The following is a 21757-nucleotide window of genomic DNA, read 5'->3' on the forward strand; positions in this document are numbered from 1 at the left end:
GCGGTGAAACGCGCTGACGCGCAAGGGCTCACTGTATACTTTGTATCATTATATATAATTTTTAACTCTGGAATGCTCTATTCATGTATTGTATTTTCTTAATAAACATTGTTATTTTTTCATACTTCGCTGTTGTTTCTTATGCCTCTAAAGTCCCACCCAGGGATACTTAGTAAAGTATCCCTTTTTCTTTTGGTTCCCCTCTAATTTACGGATGTGGCTTTTCTTTTTGTTCCAGTACAAGGCCTTACTCACACTTACTTCGGTCTCTGAAGAGCGATCCTCTTTTTGGATCACCTGCCCACTGCCTGCTTTATACCCTTGATCCCGCCACAACTATGTTTATTTCGCCGTGGTTGCGGGATGCTCGCAGAGCGCTCCTATTCATTTGAATGGGTCGTTTCTGGTGGGCACTACGCCCTCTGAAAGCAACAGTGGGTATATTTATATAATGGAGAAGTTCCCTTATGGGTTTTTTTTTTTTTATCAGCCAAAGGGTAATTCAAGGATTTTTAATAAAAATTCTTTACTGTATCAAAAAGCACTTTGACAGTAACATGAGAGTTGTAAAAAATGATGCTCTGGCATTCACATGAAAATGACAAAACCCCCAATGATGATGAAATAACATATTCTATGAGATTTTAATAAAATTGCATGGGAATAATCTTCCACATAGAGCTCCTACGCGTTTCGACCCTTCTAATTTTGGTCTTCTTCAAGGGGGTATTTTACTCTACGCAGAGAGAGATGGAAATATTTTACATTTAATAATCATTTCATTTATTTGGCCATGTATCTAATCACACAAAAAAAATATATTTACCAATCAAGAGGATGGAAGAGAAAAAAAAAACATGTCCTATAGCCAGAGATTTCCTTTAAAAGCAGCTAATTCCAGCAATCCCAAAACCATTGGTGACATGGACCCTGCCCTCAAGGAACTTACAGGAGACTATTTGTTTGGACCCCCGGAGGAGGAGGGGGTGTATCATATTAAACTTATTATTTTTATATTAAATTCAATAAATGATAATAACAGAGATTTCGAAGTATTAGATTAAATATTTGAATCATTAATTATATTGATATATAGATTGTATTTTTTACTTATTATTTATGGCAATAAGGAGGATCCATAGAAGTGCCATGTGACTAAAAATGTGAAGGTGATATATTACATTGATCAAAAATGTATAAATTAATTACATTTAATTAATGTGACATAAAGTAAAGTGAATTGGACGTGAATAGTGGGTATATTATTATTAGCCACAGCATGTGTGCACCCCCCCTCCCCCCAGTCACTGCCTGTGCAGCTAAAGGGAGAGGTTGGGGGACAGTAAAAATGCGGCTCAGCCACTAGTGTGAATGAGCCCTGAGGGCTGTATTTTATAAAAGTCTGTAGAGCTATTTGTCTTGTGAAATTACATGTGCATTTGTTCCAGGGTCGGGGCAAAGGGTGAACTCATGTGAGGGAGGGAAGGGGAGCGCCACATGGTTAGTTCCCACCCTTGTAGCATTCTAGGTCTGTAAATTTCAGGGAGGCATGGGGGATTGTACTGGGGGGCACAATTATGGGGGAGGCATGACTGGATTGGTGGTAGGAGGGGGATTAGACAAAGGAGTTTGACAGGCAGTGATAAGGCGATTTATGCTAGGAGGGGGATTTGGGGAGGGGATCGAATTTATTCTAGGACGGGGGATTTGGGGAGGGAAAAAAATTTGTACTAGGGGGTGGGATTTGGGGAGGGGACAGAATTTGTACTAGGAGGAGGGATTTGGAAAGGGGATAGAATTTATTCTAGGAGGGGGTTTTTGGGGAGGGGATAAAATCTGTGCTAGGAGGGGGGTATTTGGGGAGGGGATAGAATTTGTGTTAGGAGGGGGGATTCAGGAGGGGATAGAATTTATTCTAGGAGGGAGGATTTGGGGAGGGGAAAGAATTTGTGCTAGGAGGGGGGATTTGGGGAGGGGATAGAATTTGTGTTAGGAGGGGGGATTCAGGAGGGGATAGAATTTATTCTAGGAGGGAGGATTTGGGGAGGGGAAAGAATTTGTGCTAGGAGGGGGGATTTGGGGGAGGGGATATAATTTGTGCTGGGGGGGGGATTTGGGGAGGGGAAAGAATTTGTGCTAGGAGGGGGATTTGGGGAGGGGATATAATTTGTGCTGGGGGGGGATTTGGGGAGGGGAAAGGATTTGTGCTAAGAGGGGGGGGGTTTAGGAAGGGATAGAATTTATGCTAGGAGGGGGAAAGAATTTGTGCTAGGAGGGGGTATTTGGGGAGGGCAAAAAATGTATGCTAGGAGGGGTACTTGAGTAGGGGATAGAATTAGCTAGCTAGGAGGGGGGATTTTTGGGGGGGGGGATTTGTGCTAGGAGGGGGGGATTTGGGGAGGGGAAAGAATTTGTGTTGGGGGCGGATTTGGGGAGGGGATAGAATTTGTGCTAGAAGGGGGGATTTGGGGAGGGGAAATAATTCATGCTAGGGGAGGGGGCATTTGAGGAGGGGATAGAATTTGAGCTAGGAGGGGGGATTTGGGGGGGGATTTTGTTCTAGGAGGGGGGATTTGGGGAGGGGAAATAATTTGTGCTAGGAAGGGGGATTTGAGGGGGGGATAGAATTTATGCTGGGGGGGGTTTGTGCTTGAAGGGGAAATTTGGAGGAGAGGATTTGTGCTAGGACTGAATTTTTGGAGGGGGGGTGGAATTTGTGCTAAGAGGGGGGAATTTGAATTGGGAGGAGGGGGAATTTTTAATCTTAATTTGGAGAATATTGGCTTGCAGATAATGGGCAAACGTGCAGATCAGTGCTGGATTTTTTTGGGCGTGGGAAGAGAGGGGATTTTCACACATGGGGGGGGGGGGGGTTGTGCACTTTGTCACCTTCATCCTGAGCACTAGATTTGTTCTGTGAGAATATATTAGCTTCTTCCTGGAAGGGTGGACACATTTCCTGGCGCCTCCATCGCTCTACATAATGCTGTCAGTCTAATAGTAGCCACACACGGATCAGTGCGATCGTTCAATCGATCATTCAATGACAATAAACTCATCAAAATGAATGAATACTGGAAGCCAAAGATGCTCCTTTTGATCGATTAGATGAGTTCTTCAGCGATTTCCTCCAGGTCATGAATGTTGCCGATCACTTCTATTCTTTTCCAAGGCTGATCACTTCCGATCATTTAAATATTTGCGTGAGATTCAGAAAACTGATTGTAATTCAGATCGATTAAAACAACAGCTTTTGAAGCATCATTTTGTTTTACGATTTGTAGATCATTTTTTTGATCTGTGTTTTTAGCTAATCGATCTCTCTATACAGCGATCTCTTGTACCTGGATCAATCACTAATCGTTAAGCGTATGGCCACCATAGCACTGTAGACGCGGTTATGGGAGAGCGAGGGATGACATCATCTCTGCAGCGTCTTTATTGTCCAATCTGCAGACTTATGAAAGCAGACGAGCGAGAAAAACAATCGCATATGGATACAATGTAGCTGAAAGTAAGGCAAGCCATACATGGAGCTGAGATCCCCAGATTAGGGTAGCACTGATAAAATAAAAAAAAATTTTATCGGCGAGTACCGATACTTTAGGTCAAGTACTCATTGATTACCGAGTACCATTTGCGTCACTACAAGACAAATTTGCGTCACTCTGCATTCCAGTCTGTGATCCATTTTCACCCGCTTTTGGCTGACGTCATAGAGCCGATCCAAGCTGGTGGGAAAGATCGCGACCGTATAGTCAGGATCCACCCGGGAGCCTTGACCGTCACCTGGTTCAGCTTCTGTGCGAGGCAACTTCCGCCCCCTCCACAGCCACCACAGGGGGGCAGCACTGACAGTCACGGCTCTCTGATCAGAGCTGCAGGGAGAACTGAGCGATCAGCGGTGTTTGATCATTCAGTTTTCAGCTTTAGAGCCAGTGGGGACAGTTGCAGCATCGGATCGATGCTACATCCACCTAGGTAAGTATGATTTTAAAAAAATAATTACAATTCTTCACTTTTACCCGCTTTCCGGCCATGCTATAACTGAAAGACGGCTACAGAACGGGCTTACTTTGCAGGGAGGGTGGATGTCTTCCCATGCTCATGCTGCGGCGGGTGGGCAGCATGCCAAATCGGAGTGAAGGGCCAATCACAGCGGCCCTTTACCACATGATCAGCTGTGTCCAATGACATCTGATGACGGATGTAGACATAAGTTGGTTAATGTTTTTTCTTTGGAGAAGAGAGCCGATAACTGGCTTGTGTTTAAGGGACATCGACGCTGACAATCAGGGCACTGATTATTAGTGCTGTCCCAACAGTGCTGCCAATCAGTGCTCATCAGTGCCGCCAAGCAGTGCCTCCTTAGTCAGTGCCTCCTCATTAGTGCCCACCTATCAGTGCCGCCTACTAGTGCCTCCTCATTAGTTGCACTATCAGTGCTGCCTACTGGTGCCCATCAGTGCCACCATTCCCTTCTCATCAGTGCCGCCTACCATTCCCGTCTCATCAGTGCCACCAATCAGTGCCGCCTACCATTCCTGTCTGCTGCCTAATAGTGCACAACAGTGCAACCATTGCTGTCTCATCAGTGCCACCAATCAGTGCCGCCTACCATTCCTGTCTCATCAGTGCCGCCTACTAGTGCCCAGCAATGTCACCTTTTTTTTTTCCCCCCAAAATGTTTGGTCTTCTATCGTTTGTTTAGCAAAAAAAAAAAACAGTGGAGATTAAATAAAACACCAAAATAAAGCTCTATTTGTGTGGAAAAAAATGATAAAAATGTCATTTGTGTACAGTGTTACATGACCACGCAATTGTCATTCAAGGTGTGACAGCGCTGAAAATTGGCCTGGGCAGAAAGAGGGAAAAAGTGGCCAGTAGCACGTGGAGCGTGGGAAAAATATACCACATTCAGCCACTAGGTGGCGCTAAGTGTCATAGAAATTTTCAGCGATACTTACCGCCATCTAGTGGGCAAATTCAGTATTTTTCTGGTTTAAATCAATGAAAAACAAACAAGAATTATCTGGTTTTGGAAAGGCATCTGATGAGCATTTGATGATCTCTATTCCTACAGCGGAAATATATGGAAATTAAAGTTTTTGTACACAGAGTTCAGCTTTGATAAAGTGTAACCGTTTACTTTAGAGAGAGACCCAACTATGGTACTTCTAGGACTTGCTGGATGTCACATTGGCCAAACTTGTTTCAAGCAAGCGGGCACCATCCAAGCCAGGCCTCCCAGCACAAACCACCCCTTTCATGTACCCCCCCTGGCAAATGTGAGCATGCCATTGCGCTTACAGTTTGCCATTCCTTCTCTGCTTCCCCGAAAAACAAGGAACACAAAACATCTTTCAGAAGGCAAACCCTATTTGGGTTATAATTAAAATAATTCCACTGCAGCTTCAGTCCCTGCAGAGACGCTGAATCGATTCTTCTGTTCATTGTTGATCGGCAAGAAAAAGGCAATTTTTTCCCATACGGGTGAAGGGCAAGAGCCGGGCTTCATATCAGGCAAGAATTTTTGCATTTGCATAAACACGAGCATCGGAACACTGCGGAGTCTTGTAAAATAAGACATTAATTTACATTAAACATCTCCCGCCTCAGTCGGAGGCCAAGAATTTTGTTTTTGAACAAGTGACATACTCCAAGTGGACGCGGCTAAATCTGACAGATGGGTTACAGCTCAACCCCGCCATAAGCCAATATTGTCTAAATACAAGAGGCATGTGTGCTCTGGAATCTTCCAGATCTGTGCAGTCATCCAGCCTGAGACTTTCCCTTCCTGTAAAAAATAAATAAATAAAGAAAAAATAAAGAATTTTTTTTTAAAAAAAAGGATCGCTCACTGCTGCTCTCTCTCCTTGTGCAGGATGACTAGTCTGGTCTCCGCCCCCTAAAGTAGTGGGTGGAGCCTGTTAGGTCCCTCCCACAGCTCTGTGCTCTATCCTTGTGCAGGATGACTGGTCTTGTCTCAGCCCCCCTCCTTATAGTTTTCTATAGGCAGCCTGTAGTGGGTGGAGCCTGTTAGGTCCCTCCCACAGATCTGCTCTCTCTCCTTGTGCAGGAGGGAAAGGACTGGTCTCCGCCCCCTCCTGTAGCTTTCTATAGGCAGCTTGTAGTGGGTGGAGCCTGTTAGGTCCCTCCCACAGCTCTTCTCTCTCTATTTGTGCAGGGTGACTGGTCACGTCTCCGGCCGCTCCATGGTTTTCTACAGGGAGCCTGTAGTGGGTGGAGCCTGTTAGGTCCCTCCCACAGATCTGCTCTCTCTCCTTGTGCAGGGGGGAACTGGTCTGGTCTCTGCCCCTTCCGTAGCTCTACAAGTATTTGTTGCATCAGATACAAAGAAAATAAATAATAAAATGCAAAAAAATAAAACTAAAGAGCTGCTAACACTACATTGCTTGGTTTAATTAAAGAAAATAGAAAAGGAAGTGTAGCGCTTAAAAAACAAAACAAAAAAACAATCGATCGCATAGAGCAATAGCTTGGACCCTTTTTTTTTTACATTTTATTTAAACATATATATTCTTAACAGTTATTGGTGTCTGTGCTACTGTCTTACTGACACACTGGAACTGGTTTGGAGAAGCTACACAAACGCTTTAACATTACAGACCACATCAAGTTGAATCCGACAACTACCAACAGCGCCACACCCTGGATAAAAGGAGAACCTTCCGACATACCGGCAATCATTTTGTGGCGCATAACATGAAACTGGTGCAGGAATGTTTTTGGCACTCATTGGAACTGAAATGGAGAAGTTACGAATGACCTTCAGCATTACAAATCCATCTAAACGCGACCAACGACTACATGACCTGGAGCAGCATTTCTCAACTCCAGTCCTCCAAAGCCCGCCAACAGGTCAGGTTTTCAGCCTTTACATTATTTTGCACAGGTGACTTTATCAGTTTCACTGCCTTAGACCCCTTTCAGACTGGGGTGGTGCAGGTGTTAGCGGCAGGGGCGGACTGACCAGTCGGTCACTCGGACGGCGCCTGAGGCCATTAGGGGCCCGGACTCGGCCAGACGAGAGGCCACTTGCATCGGCTGTATCACATACCGTGATGTCGATAATAATACTGCTAACAGCACACTGCTCCCCACCGGCCCTCCTTCCCTCCCAGGTACTTGTGTACTTTATGCATCATGACATCAAGTGACCTGGGACAGACGGGAAGAGTGGAGGGGCCGGTGGGGAGCAGCACACCGTTAGAAGTATTGTTATCGGCAGTCACCGGTGGGGAAGCTGCAATACCAGGGCCGCCACATGTGTGAGGGGGATGCACACGTATGGGTCCAGGTCCCCCCCATCCCACCCCACCCCAGTGTCCTCCTGTGTGCATGTCCCTCTGTGAGTGAGTGTGTGTCTGTGTGCTCCCCCCCACAGTGTCCCCCATTGTGCTCTCCCCCCTCCAGTGTCCCCCTGTGTGTGTGCAGGTTCTCTCTCCAGTGTCCCCCTGTGTGTGTGCGCGCGTGTTCTCCCTCCAGTGTCCCCCTGTGTGCTCTCCCTCCCCCTGTGTCTCCCTGTGCAGGTGTGGCTTGAGTGTGGGAACCAATGGGGCCCCATGAGTTGTCAGTCCACCCCTGGTTAGCGGTAAAGCACTGCTAGTCTTAGTGACGCTTTTTGTCCACTAAGGGGGTGATTTTAACCCCTGCTAGCAGCCAAAGAAAGGGGGTTAATAGCACCCGTGCTGCAGCACTGCCCATTCAGGTCAATGGGCAGGGCAGTTTGGGAGCGGTGCATACAGAGCCCCCCCCCCCCCCCCATTTTGCAAGCCCACCGCTTTAGTGTGAATGCACTCGGGCAGTGTGAAAGGAGGTCTTAGTAATTACCACAGCCGTTTCATCTGAGGGGAAATCCTGAAAACATGACCTGTGGGGGGGGGGGGGCTTAGGGGGAAGATACCTTGAGGACCGGAGTTAAGATACACAGACCTGGATAGAGAAGAACCTTCAGCGACCAATTGTCAATCAATGTTGGAGCATATACCCCGATATTAGACCTGAAGAAGCAGCTTAGCTATAATAAAAAACCTAAACAGTAACCTATGATATGTTTTACACCCCCTTCATTACCAGACCACTTTTTGCTATTCAGCACTACACTACTTTTAATTGGCAATTGCGCAGCCATACAACACTGTACACAAATTAAATGCATCTTTTTTCCCCTCACACACAAAGAGCTTTTTGTTTATTTGATTACCACCGGGTTTCTATTAACTAGTTGCCGTCCACCCATCAAATTTACAGCAAGGTGGGGCAGCTCTCATTCTGAGCCAATGCCATATAACTGCATCCCAGAACAGCCGCTCTCACGCAGGTGTGCCATGGTGCTAGGACACAGCTCGGCTCTTTACATGTGACCGGCTGTGATTGGACACAGCCGATCACATGGTTAAAGATGCAGGTAATCAGCGCTCCTCGCAGGAAACGTCTACACATGTAAGCAGGGCACTGATCATCAGTGCCCCGATTACAATAGCGACACCAGTGCCAAAAACTTGTTTACTAAAAAAAAAAAAAACACCCCAGCAGTGATTAAATACCACCAAAAGAAAGCTCTATTTGTGTGAAGAAAATGAAAAGAAATTCATCTGGGTACAGTGTAGCACGACCGCGCAATTGTCATTCAAAGTGCGACAGCTCTGAAGGCTGGAAAATGGCCTGGGCAGCAAGTGCCATGTAGGCAAGTGGTTAAACAAAAAATAAGATGGCAAAAATTCTTCATAAATTTTGGCCGAAATGTATTCTGCTACAGGCTTTTGGTTAAAAAATAAATATGTATGTTAATTGGTTTGTAGGAAAGGTATAGTGTCTACAAACTACGATAGAGATATCTCCACCTCATACACATACACACGATTTACTGATGGCCCGTCTCATTTCTTGAGGCCCTAAAATGAAAAGACTCCCCAAATTATCACTTTTTGGAAAGTATACTGTGGTACTTCGTAAAAAGCATGGCAAGTTTTTTGAAGTTGTAAACTGTTACAAAATGTTAGTAAAATGAATTGAAAAAAAATAAAACTTCAATTTTATTTCCCCTCCACATACCGTCACCAATACTTTACAGCGTTATATGACTGGTGTGGTGCTGATCAGGGATACTGACTGCTGACCGTATGTATAAAAAAAAAAAAAGAAAAAACATTTCAAGGTTTATTTTATATACATCCCGTCAGTTTACTGATCAGAGATTTTTTTTAAAAACTTTTACACTATTATTGCTTATAACAGTGATGATTACTATTATAAGCAAAAGTTTTAGCTGTCACACATCTTTTAATTAATAACAGCTTGTGATCTGCGATTGGCTACTGCTAATCACATGGTACAGGGTGTTGCATTTGGCCCAGGTACCATGTGATAGCTGTGGGCCAATCACAGCATCGCAATAGTAAGCAAAACAGTCATGAATGGAAGCCATTCATAACCATTTTGTTTACATTGTAATCATACAGTATGATGAATCGTAGCGATCATATGAGACCATGCCTGCTCACAGCGGTTGTCTCCCGAACACTGATCCACTGTATCACGGGATTGCACCAATGTCTCCCTGAGTGTGCACAGCGATATACTGGTACATCACTGGGCATGCACCTGCTACCCAGTTGCAGTGCAATTACTGTGAGCAGATCGGCAAGTGGTTAAACAAGTGCAGTTTATGTGACCAACTACTCATAAAAATACATCTTGACCTGCATATATGAAACCTTCAGACATATTGACAATCATATTGGGGGTGTATATCCTGAAACTGGTGAAGGTACGTTGCTGAAACTCTGTGGAATTTAAGAAGTAGCTTGGATGAGCTAAAAAGTCCAGTTTAAGGGGACCACTACTAGATACACCATGACCTGGATAGAGGAGAACCTTCACAGATATATTGGCAATCATACCGGGGTGTATATACCCTAAAGCTAAAGCGGGAATGTTCCCGACACCGGTTAGAATCAAAGTGGCTTGAACAAGCTTCAAAACCTCAACATTAGTAGTAGGCCACATTCAACTGGACGATTTCTGTAATGTTGATGTTTTGAAGCTTGTTCAAGCCACTTTGAATCTAACCGGTGTTGGGAACATTCCTGCTTTAGCTTCAGGGTATATACACCCCGGTATGATTGCCAATATATCTGTGAAGTTTCTTATCCATCCAGGTCATGTAGTATCTAGTAGTAGGCCACATTCAACTGGACTATTTCTGTAGATATACCGTGACCTGGATGGATAAGAAACTTCACAGACATATATGGGCAATCATACCGGGGTGTATATACCCTGAAGCTAAAGCGGGAATGTTCCCGACACCGGTTAGAATCGAAGTGGCTTGAACAAGCTTCAAAACATCAACATTACAGAAATAGTCCAGTTGAATGTGGCCTACTACTAGATATACCATGACCTGGATGGATGAGAACCTTCACAGATATATTGGCAATCATACCGGGGTGTATATACCCTGAGGCTAAAGCGGGAATGTTCCGGACACCGGTTAGAATCGAAGTGGCTTGAACAAGCTTCAAAACATCAACATTACAGAAATAGTCCAGTTGAATGTGGTCTACTACTAGATATACCGTGACCTGGATGGATGAGAACCTTCATAGATATATTGGCAATCATACCAGGGTGTATATACCCTTAAGCTAAAGCAGGAATGTTCCCAACACCGGTTAGAATCAAAACATCAACATTACAGAAATAGTCCAGTTGAATGTGGCCTACTACTAGATTTTACTATGACCTGGATGGATGAGAACCTTCAGACATATTGACGGAGATTTTGGTGTATACCGTGAAACTGGTGAGGGAACATTTCTGAAACTCATTGGAACTGAAGTGGCTTGGATGAGCTATGGAAGGTCTTCAACATCACAGAAAAAGTCCAGTTGAATGTGACTGACTACTACCAGATACACCATGACCTGGACTGACGCAAACATTCACAGGAATGCTGTATTGGGGTGTTTAACCTGAAACTGGTGCGGGAATGTTTCCAACACTCAACTGAAGAGGCTTGGATGAGCCAAGATGTGTCTTCAACATTACAGGACAAGTCCAGCTGAATGGGACTGACTATTCGCTTTGTTGCGCTGCCCCCCAAAAACAGGGCAGCAACTCATCCCCCAGAAGAATATGAATTTTCATATTGAATTTAAAAATACATAGAAATCATAAACCTCTAAATCCACCTTGTGATTTATTCTTCTGTAGCCATCAAACCTGAATTTCAAATATCACAAAATATGTCAAAAATGTACAATGATGAAGCTTTAACTTTCACTATTTTAGATACAAAAACTCAAAGCTCACATGAGCCTTCCAAAAAGCACAAACTCTGGTGTAACCACCTTCCAAAGATCTGCTTTCTTAAAATAGTGATTTTTTTTTTTTTTAAAGAGGTCTAAAAACATTAAAATTTTAATTTAAAAAACAGATTGTAAAAACAAACAAACAAAAAAAAAAAACAATGAATAATAACAGTCTAGTGTTGTAGGATTTGCAGTTGGACAGACTATAGAGGACCGCCAGGAATGAGGAAAACTTTTACAGCAAGACAAACTCCTCTGCACTGTAGCTATTTAATCTCGTCTTGTCCTCCTCCATGAAAAGGTCAGACTGCTCGAACAGCGGCGAGCAAGCGAAATCAAAGTCTTGAGCGTGTCCATTGACAAAGGTAAATAATGGATAGTTCTGTTTGCTGGAAGAATTTAGAACCTGAAAGAAGGAAAAAAAAAAAAGGAGAGACATGTCCTAAGTACTGCGTGATGGAAAAGTTAAACAAAAACCACTAAGGGCCCCCATTTACATTTTCAGTGTTTATATTCATTGCGTTAGGAGCACATTGAAAGTAATAAGCGCCCAAAACACCTGTGCGTTGCGTTACGGCAAGGATAGGCAACCTTGGCCCTCCCAATTGTAAAACTACAGATACCATTTGTAGTTTTGAGTGCCGAGGTTGCCTGCCCTTGCCTTAATGCATTGAGGTGCCATTCAAATGGAAGGGCACAACAATGCACATTACCAAAATGGAGATATCTAAACGGGACCTAAAACATTGTGTGCTAGGTTGGTGGTACACTCCGAAAATTCTATCTATACCAGACCCATATCACGAGAAAGCAGACTGGAAAGGTGGAGGGGACAGACGTGAGAGTGCCCCCCTTTGAACCCTACCAGGCTCAACAGCACCTCGTCTCCATGTTGATGAGGACAAGGGCCTCTTCCCCACAACCTTGGCTGGCGGTTGTGGGGGTCTGCGAGCAGGGGGGAGGGGGCTTATCGAAATCTGGTAACCCATGTGAATAAGTATGGGGAACAATGTATCCCCCTCCCTACTCATTTACCAAAAAGTGTTAAAAATATAAACAGGCAGTCCTTTGTTTGTTTGTTTTTTGTTTTTTTTAAATAATCTCCCTGAAGTAAAGACAGTCACGATTGCTGCAGCCGACCCGTAAAAAAGCTGTTCAACGCCAGGAGGCCGTGGATCTGTCAGACAGCGGCAGGCGGAGTCGGGTAACGAACCAAATTTTTTTTTTTCTTTTTTTGGGTCAGTGGCAGCATTCATCGCGATTGACGAGGGATTTACTTCAGGGGGGCGTAATTTTTGTTTATTTAAATAAAGGACTTGTGAATAGTGTTTTTTTTTTTTGTTTTTTAACACTGTTTTGGTGAATGAGTAGGGCTACAATGTACCCCATACTCATTCAGATTGGGAGGGGCAGGATCTGGGGGCTCCCCCTTTTCAAAGGGAGCTTCCAGATTCTGATAAGCCCCCACCCGTAGACCCCCCCCCCCCATAGCCACCAGCCATGGTTGTGGGAAAGAGGCCCTTGTCCCCATCATTCAGAAGCATTCCCATATAAGGCCATGTGCCTGGAATTCACAGCTGAACGGCAGCGCTAAGAAAAAAATGCACAGGACTCTTCAAATTCGCACTACGGGTGAACCGCAGACATCTAAAACCGCTTCAATGGAAAACTAGGCTTCACCTGTCATGCAGAATCAGATGCGGTTCAAAACGCAATCAATTTTCATATATATGTGAACCGAGCCTTACAAGCCTTACTTATACAAGCCATAGCAACAACCCACAATAAATAAGGCAAATGCAAGAAAATCTGCTTTAGACTGCTATAACATCAACTATATTTTACCTCTAATTTCATTACCACAACTGTAATCCCGACATTATTCTGGAATTTGTCCAAACACTTCCATCCACATCATAATCTATACAAGATTAGGGTATGGAAACGGAAATATCTTCCATTGTATTGATAAGGGGGGTGGGGGAATTTACTCTACAGTGTACACACATTGTACAGTGGGTAAGAATTCACCAATTCAATGGCGCCACCTACTGGAAGTAAAAATCCAAGTTTAAAAATTAAACTTCTAGCAGCTAAACAAACCTGCCCCCCAAAAAAACAAAAAAAAAAAAAAAAAAAAAAACGCACACCTTTAAAGGAGAAACAGCGGCTGACTGCACATGGCAGTAACCCATAGCTGCCACATTTCAGTCCACTTATCAACCAAGCAAAATAAATCTCTAACGATTTTTTATTTTTTTTGCTCAGTATTTAAGATTTTTACATAAAGATTTTTTATTTACTGGTATCTGAGCTTTTTTTGGGTACGATTTGGGTAAAGTCGCTTTGAACTTTTTATTCCACTTTTTTTTACAGTTTGTAAAAAAACAAACAAAAAAAAAAAAAACAAGAATGTAAAATGGAGTATACAGATGGGCAGTTTTTGAACACAAGAACAGGTCCAGGATAGGTAAACAAAAAAAAAAAAAAAAAAAAAAAAAACACACAACCCCTTCTGAATCCCTAGGAGGCCACTTAAACTCCACTGCTTCTTCATAGACACCTTAAACGTGCATCAATCCAAAACTTTGCTTGGGGTTTAGATTAGGGAACAGTGACATGCAATTCAATCCATCGCTGAGCAAGCAACTTTCTTTAACAACTTCAGCTCTGGAAAGTTTAACCCCCCCCCTTCGTAACCAGGCCATTTTTTGCAATACAGCAATACAGTTACTTTAACTGCGCAGTTGTGCGGCGCTGTACCCAAATAAAATGTAATTCTTCCCCCCCCCCCCCCTACAAATAGAGCTCTCTTGATGGTATTTGATCACCCCTGTGTTTTTTATTTTTTGCACTATAAACAAAAAAACCCTGACAATTTTTAAAGAAAAAAAAAATTGATTTTAGAAGTAAAAGTAAAAACACAAACATACATCAATTTAGGCCAATATGTATTCTGCTACATATTTTTGGTAAAACCAAAAAAATCCCAAACGTATATTGATTGGTTTACACAAAAGTTATCGCGTCTACCAAATAGGGGGTAGATTTACAGATTAATTTTTTTTTTTTTACTAATAATGGCGCCCATCAGCCACTTATAGCAGGACTGCGACATTGCGGCGGACAAATAGGACACCAAAGTGACACTTTTTTTGGGGGGCCAGTGACCAATACAGTGATAGTGTCAGTACAGTGACCAGTGCTAAAAATATGCACTGGCGGGGGGGGGGGGGGGGGGGAAGAGGTGCTAGACACACACTTTACTTCACTTCCTGTACCTTTGTGAGCTCCTCCTCAACCTTCTTAAAGTCCTGAGTGTTTTTGCAAAAAAATCCAATTGTGCAACTCGGATCCATTTTTCGGAATGGCATTTTCTTTGGTGAGGGGCAGTGGAATGACTACAAGAGAAAAAAAAAAAAAACACACACACACAAAGATGAAACGTCAAAATTACAACCAAAGATTTGAGGATCACACACAAAACTTACAGCAGTGTGAATAGAAGTCAGGCCGTCCGGCAAGATTTTAAAAGGATTGCGTTAAAGTGGAACTCTTACACACACTAATTATATATATATATATATATATTATATATATATATATATATATATATATATATATATATATATATATATATTTTAATGTTCCTCTGTTTAACCCCTTATTAACCCTAAATTAATTTACTTACGCTAATCAGCATTAATTAACACCCTATTCTCCATTCAATTACTTTGCGCCTATTTTTTGGTACACTTATATTTTATAAACTATTAATAATTAAAAAAAGACTTTGTTTGCTTTGTTCATTAATATTTTTACACTTTTAACATATTCACATTGGGAAAAAATAAAAACAAAAAAGCAAAAAACAAAAAACACAAAACCAACAAAACAAAACCAAAAAACAAAAATGACAAAAAAAAAAAAAAAAGCCATAAAATTCCCATTTGTAAATAACTTTCCAATGCTTTGTACCATTGCTGACAGCTGAAATGTCAAAACAGTTGCAGTAGGTGTTGGTATTGGCAAGTACTTAAAAAATAAAAATAAAAAAGGTATTGTACTCAAAAAAAAAAAAAAAAAAAGGCATTGGTGCATCCCTAGTGTAAATTTAGTCACTGAAATTAACACTGGGGGAACAAGAGTTAAATATGAACAAATATAACAAAATAAAATAAAATAAAAAAGGAGGAGGTTTTAACTTGTCGGGTAGCTTTAAATGACATGATACATGGATCAAACTTCATGCCTTTGATCAGAGGCCTACAAACTAGTCCAACCCAATACAAGACTCTATTCAGCCCGCAGGTGGAGTTAGTGGTGTATCCTCAGACTCTGTGCAGACTGAGGATTCAGATCAGTTGGTGTGCTTCTGATGGGGAACTCTGATACGATTGATTTCTAAAATACATTTATAAAGAATCATTTATTTATAAAAGAATTTCATTTCTAAAAAACAGATTTATTTTGCCACACAAATATTTATAAAATACAAACCAATAAACTTTATTATTTGTTGATTGAATTTTTATATTTTATAAATGTGGCCCTCACAGTGAAAAGTTTGGAGACCCCTGCCTTGATTAACAGCTGAATGAAACAAAAAAAATAAAAATAAAAAAATAAAAATAAATAAAAAACACAACAATGTTACTTTGTATCCATGGCACATATGAACAATGTTTATAACCACTGACCGAGGTTTGACAGCACCAGCTTCTGTACCCACTTTACACAGCAACGCCCGGCTGTCATTTTGACGGTCTGGAATTGCCAGCAAGTTTGGGCATTACTAAGAAAAAAAGAAAAAAAAAAAAAAAAAATAAGCGCCGCTCAGAGCCCTGCCATGTTCAACTCAGAGATTCCAAACACCGCCTGGTGCGGACTTTTATAGCATCAGGCAAAACGGGCACTTGTAAAGAGATAAAAAAAAATTGCAAGTGTACACCGGGAAGCCGCCATGTTCCAAATACATCAGACAGGCTTCTGCTACACCTTCTCCCAAGCCATTCCCTCCAACACCTTTCACCTGCACATGGGGTTAATCATAGGAGGTCCCCAATGTGTATTGGGGTCCTAGAAATACACACTTTCTAATGCTAGGCTTGTGTGTGAACCTGGCCCAACTGAAAAAAGTGATTATCCAACATTAGGAGCCCTACAGAGCGAACCTTCAACCCTTTATTGGTGAGAAGGGCAGGTTTGTATGTCTATAGGCCCATCCACACAACTCCTCACCAACAAGTTGGGGGTTGCCGGTTTATAGTCAACCTGAGGTTCAGCTTGTAGAACAGTAGTGACTACATCAAGCTTTTACCATGCATTGCAAAGCTTTTAGGAAGGTTCAAGAAACATTGTTAAATTGAATTGCAATATTCAGCTCCGGTTTGGGGAATTTAAAACAGAGCATTATGGAGGTTGTGGCTGTCACTTTAAACAAGGAACTTGACTACTTTCTCCATGTTTTGGGAATGATCTGTGATTAACATCCTCAGCTCAAAGCCTGCATAGCCTAAATGGTGAGACAGCAATACGATTCGGTGCAGCCCAATTTTGGAAAAAGTGTCCCCCCCCCCCCCCCCATTCCTCGCACATAGGGCAGCACATTGAACTGAGCGGTCCCTACACATGACGCATGGCAATGTGCAGAAACATGAGCAGTCTCACTTGCATGGGACCAACCTAAACCAAGGACTGGTAAGCTGCAATATTTAAAAAAAATGACACTGTTCAATCTTTTACTTTCCGCTGTTGGAAAAAGCCAACAGGCGCTAACCCCCCCCCCCCCGTAAATCCTGGAAATGGTTTATTTTGTCTAATGCTCGCATTTGGCGTCTGTTTTAGACATTCTCGTGCAAGTCATATTTCAAAGTGTTGTCTGAGACAAAATGCCTCGACTCCGCCACACCCTCCCGCAGATTAAAGAAAATAATTTCATTTAAACTCCTTACCCGGCATAATATCGTCTGGAAAGCAATGTTTAAATGGGATAATGTGTGTGATTTTACCTAATTAGATTTGCAAATCTAAGTGCGTAGACTCAGAGCTGTAGTGAAACGTACACGACTCCGCTGGGTTCAATCCGTCAATGTCAGGGATCGTTTTGATGAGCCTAGAATCGGAGCGCCAAGGTTTATGGAAAGTACCAGCTCGGATGTATAAAATTAAAGGGGCCAAGATTTAAAGGGGGCCAAAGGATGGGAGGATAAAGGGGCCAAGATTTAAAAGGAGAAGTACAGCTAAAGCTTGTTTAGCTGTACTCCACCTGTGGATCACAGGAGTGCAGTTTGTTTGAATTCCCGTGACCGGTTTTCAGCAGACTGAGGACCGCTGTCGGCTGATGTCACAGAGCCGGTCCAGGCAAGATCATGGCGCGTCAGGATCCACCCACATGCCTGGACCGGCACCCGGTTCATCCTCTCCGCAAGTCGCTGAAAGCCTGAGTTGGCCGCTCCTGCCCCCTGCGCCAGCTCTCTGCTTAGGGAGTCCTGAGACCCAAACGATCGGTGTTTGATCGCTTGGTTATCAGTGTTAGAGCTGGCGGGGGACAGATTTAGCATCCACCTAGGCAAGTATGATTCTACAGAAAAAAATAAATTAAAAAAAGCCCACACTTTTCTTCTAAAGGGGCCAAAGCGAATGGAGCTGGGAAGAGGAAGGGGCCAAAGCGAATGGAGATGGGAAGAGGATGGGTGCAAAGCGAATGGAGATGGGGAGAGGAAGGGCCAAAGCGAATGGAGCTGGGAAGAGGAAGGGGCCAAAGCGAATGGAGATGGGAAGAGGAAGGGTCCAAAGCGAATGGAGATGGGAAGAGGAAGGGTCCAAAGCGAATGGAGATGGGAAGAGGAAGGGTCCAAAGCGAATGGAGATGTGAAGAGGAAGGGTCCAAAGCGAATGGAGATGGGAAGAGGATGGGTGCAAAGCGAATGGAGATGGGGAGAGGATGGGTCCAAGAAGGATGGGGAGAGGATGGGTCCAAGAAGGATGGGGAGAGGATGGGTCCAAGAAGGATGGGGAGAGGATGGGTCCAAGAAGGATGGGGAGGTGCCAAAGAGAATGGGGATGGGGAGAGGATGGGTCCAAGAAGCTAAGATTGAAAGGGGTCAAGTGGCTGGGAGGAGAAGGGGCCAAAGGGGCCAAGATTTAAAGGGCTTTATTAACACCTTTATGACCACCTAACAAGTGCAGCGGAAAAAAGGGTGGCCTTTAAATGCCTACACATTTCACTGTGGTGCTGGGTGGCCGATGTTTGTGTCGAGAGCACGTTCCCATCACAAAAACCAAGCTGTCAAACAGCTCTCGGACTAGACTAAAATAGTGGTAGCCGGCGGGACCGGCTTCCAATTATGTGACCACTGTGACAATGGTCACATAACCAATGCTTCTCACCCTCACAGATGTTCAGAACTGTTTAAAGGGTGGTACGTGCAGGCAGGAAAGGGTTAACATTCGTGGACCACTACATAAAAAAAAAAAAAAAAAAAAAAAGTTTCAAGGGATTATCTCATTCCGATGGCCGATGGCACTGGTACTGCATGAATGAGGCCTTTGAATTTGGGCATGCATCCAATCCGAGCTTCATGCAGGCAGCCTATGGAAGCTAATGCAGGTGCAGCAGCTGCATGGACAGCCATTTGTTGATATTTGGCAGGAGCGAGGCCACAGCCCACAACACCCGTGTTCAGGACAGACGGGATTCGCTCCAGCAAGTCTGCAAAATTGTGACATGTAGCTGTGTGCACACAACTGCTGCATTTGCATTTGCTTCCATAGACTGCATGCAGGCAGCTTGGGGCAGATACAGGCGCAAAAAAGTCTTGTATTCAGGGGCTTTAAAAACGCCCATTTAAGCAGGAACCGGTCAACTTTCAGTACAGCGGTCTGTTCTACAGAAGTCGGTCAAATGAAAAAACACAAGTCCCCCTATCAGAACACCAAGGCACAGTGAGGGAGATCCCTACACTAACATCACTCGTGTTAGTACGCCGATCTCTGTTTGTTTCTTTGTTCGGCCTGCCAAGTTTAATGAAAAAAAATAAAAATCTTTTAGTGTGTACCAGGCTTAATGTCTCATTCACGCAGTACAGGTGCCAGTGCCTGTATCAATGGAGCCTAATTTTTATTCATTCTTTTCTAAGGCCAATGTTGCTGGGACTTAAAATCATAGAGGTCTATAATAAAGCCCTGGTAGGGCAGAGTGAAGAAATGCATTAGGGGTGTGGCTTGGAAAATCAAGGCCCTTTAATATACATTCCTCTCCACCTGATGAGTTATGCCCCGTACACACGAGAGGGATTAAGTCTGACAGACCTCCAAAGGAGTTCCGCCGGAGTTCCGCTGGAGTTCCGACGGAGTTCTGGCGGACTTTTCGACCGAACGGACTTGGACACACACCATCACACCAAACTCCGACGGAGTCGAACGTGATGACGTACGACGGGATTCGACGTAGGAAGTTCATAGACAGTAGCCAATAGCTGCCCTAGCGTCGGTTTTAGTCCGTCGGAGTAGCACACACACGAGCGAACTTTTCGAAGGGGACCGGGTCCGGCGGAGTTCCGTCGGGAAAATTTGGAAGCATGCTTCATTTCTAAAGTCCGTCAGACTTTAGCGAAGCTAAAGTCCGTTGCAGCCCACACACGATCGGATAGTCCGCCGGACTCAGTCCGTCGGAGTTTGGATGACGAAAAGTCCGCTCGTGTGTACGGGGCTTTAGTAGTGTGCAGTGTTTCTCATCCCCCCCCCCCCCCCCATTAAAGTCTTAGAATGTCTCAGATTGACAGCTTTATAAATGTGCATACATACACTCACCACTTTATTAGGTACACCTGTTCAATTGCTTGGTAAAACAGCCAACTAATCAGCCAATCACATGACAGCAACTCAATGCATTTAGGCATCTAGACATGGGGAAGATGACTTGCTAAAGTTCAAACCGAGCATCAGAATGGGGAAGAAAGGTGATATAAGTGACCTTGAACGTGGCATGGTTGTTGGTGCCAGACGGGATGGTCTGAGCATTTCAAAAACTGCTGGTCTACTGGGATTTTCACATACAACCATCTCTCGGGTTTACAGAGAATGGTGGGGAAAATAAAAATATCCAGTGAGCGGCAGTTGCATGGAGGAAAAGGCCTTGTTGATGTCAGAGGTCAAAGAAGAATGGGCAGACGATAGATGATAGAAAGGCAACAGTGACTCAAATAACCACTCATTACAACCAAGGTATGTAGAATACCATCTCTGAACAAACCCCACATCCAACCGTGAAGCAGATGGGCTACAGCATCAGAAGACCACACCAGTTGCCACTCCAGGAAATTGAGGCTACAATTGGCACAGGATCACCACAATTGGACAATAGAAGATTGGAAAAACGTTGCCTGGTCAGATGAGTCTGGATTTCAGCTGCGACATTCAGATGGTCGGGTCAGAATTTGGCGTAAACAACAAAAGCATGGATCCCTCCCACCTTGTATCACTGGTTCAGCCTGGTGGTGGGGGTGTAATGGTGTGGGGGGGGGGGGGAATATTTCTTTGGCACACTTTGGGCCCCTTAGTACCAATTGAGCATCGTTTAAACACCACGGCCTACCTGAGTATTGTTGCTGACCATGTCCATCCCTTTATGACTACAGTGTCCCCATCTTCTGATGGCTCCTTCCAGCAGGATAATGCTCCATGTCACAAAGCTCCAATCATCTCACCACTGGACAATGAGGTCCCTGTCCTCCAATGGTCTCCACACTCACCACATCTCATCCAATAGAGCACCTTTGGGATGTGGTGGAATGGCAGATTACCATCATGCATATGCAGCCGACAAATCTGCAGCAACTGTGTGAGAAAGGTTTCCAATACCTTGTTGTATCTCTGCCACCAAGAATGAAGGCAGTTCTGAAGGTAAAAGGGGGTCCAACGTGGTACAAGCAAGGTGTACCCAATATAGTGGCCGGTCTATCTACATACACACCCCAAATTTTGGCTTGTCAACAGAACAGGAACATAGGGAAAGTCTTCTAAAGGGGAGACTAGTTCTGGTGATAACCAAGGATTGCCCAACTGTGGAGAGATTTTGTCGTTTCCCGTTTTGGCTATGGGACAGGAAGTGAAGAGTAATCTCTCTAACGGAACATAGATGCAAAAAAATAAATAAATAATTGATCCAAAAAAGAAAAAACCAAATGGTTTTGCCTTTAGTTCTCCTTTAACCTCACTGCAGCACTAAATTAAATACCCAAAATTGTACAATTTCCCTATTACACCCCCCCCCCCCCAAAACCCAACAAACATCTTGGGAGCCAAAAGCTCTTGGACCAACATGGCCACACCAAGCCCAAATTCGGCCCCCGGCGGCAACGACCATTTTTTTTTCATCTTCCAACATTCTCTATAAAATGGAGATTCTTACTAAG

The 21757-nt window shown here is 43.7% G+C and overlaps 1 protein-coding gene across 1 annotated transcript in view; it reads right to left on the minus strand.

Annotated features, from left to right (window-relative positions):
• Positions 1-11204: 11204 nt before the first annotated feature.
• The window catches only part of ATG4C (autophagy related 4C cysteine peptidase), a 39837-nt gene continuing 29284 nt past the window's right edge, over positions 11205-21757 (minus strand). Inside the window, exons 10-11 of the mRNA XM_077450567.1 lie at positions 14621-14740; positions 11205-11745 (exon numbers count right to left, since the gene is read on the minus strand). Of these exons, the coding sequence (XP_077306693.1) occupies positions 11575-11745; positions 14621-14740 (291 nt within the window). The 3' untranslated portion in view covers positions 11205-11574. The remainder of the gene's footprint in view (positions 11746-14620; positions 14741-21757) is intronic.

Source organism: Lithobates pipiens, unplaced genomic scaffold, assembly GCF_037356315.1.
Source record: "Lithobates pipiens isolate NorthernLeopardFrog02 unplaced genomic scaffold, aLitPip1_a1.2 Scaffold_23, whole genome shotgun sequence".
In the NCBI taxonomy this organism is placed as follows: domain Eukaryota; kingdom Metazoa; phylum Chordata; class Amphibia; order Anura; family Ranidae; genus Lithobates; species Lithobates pipiens.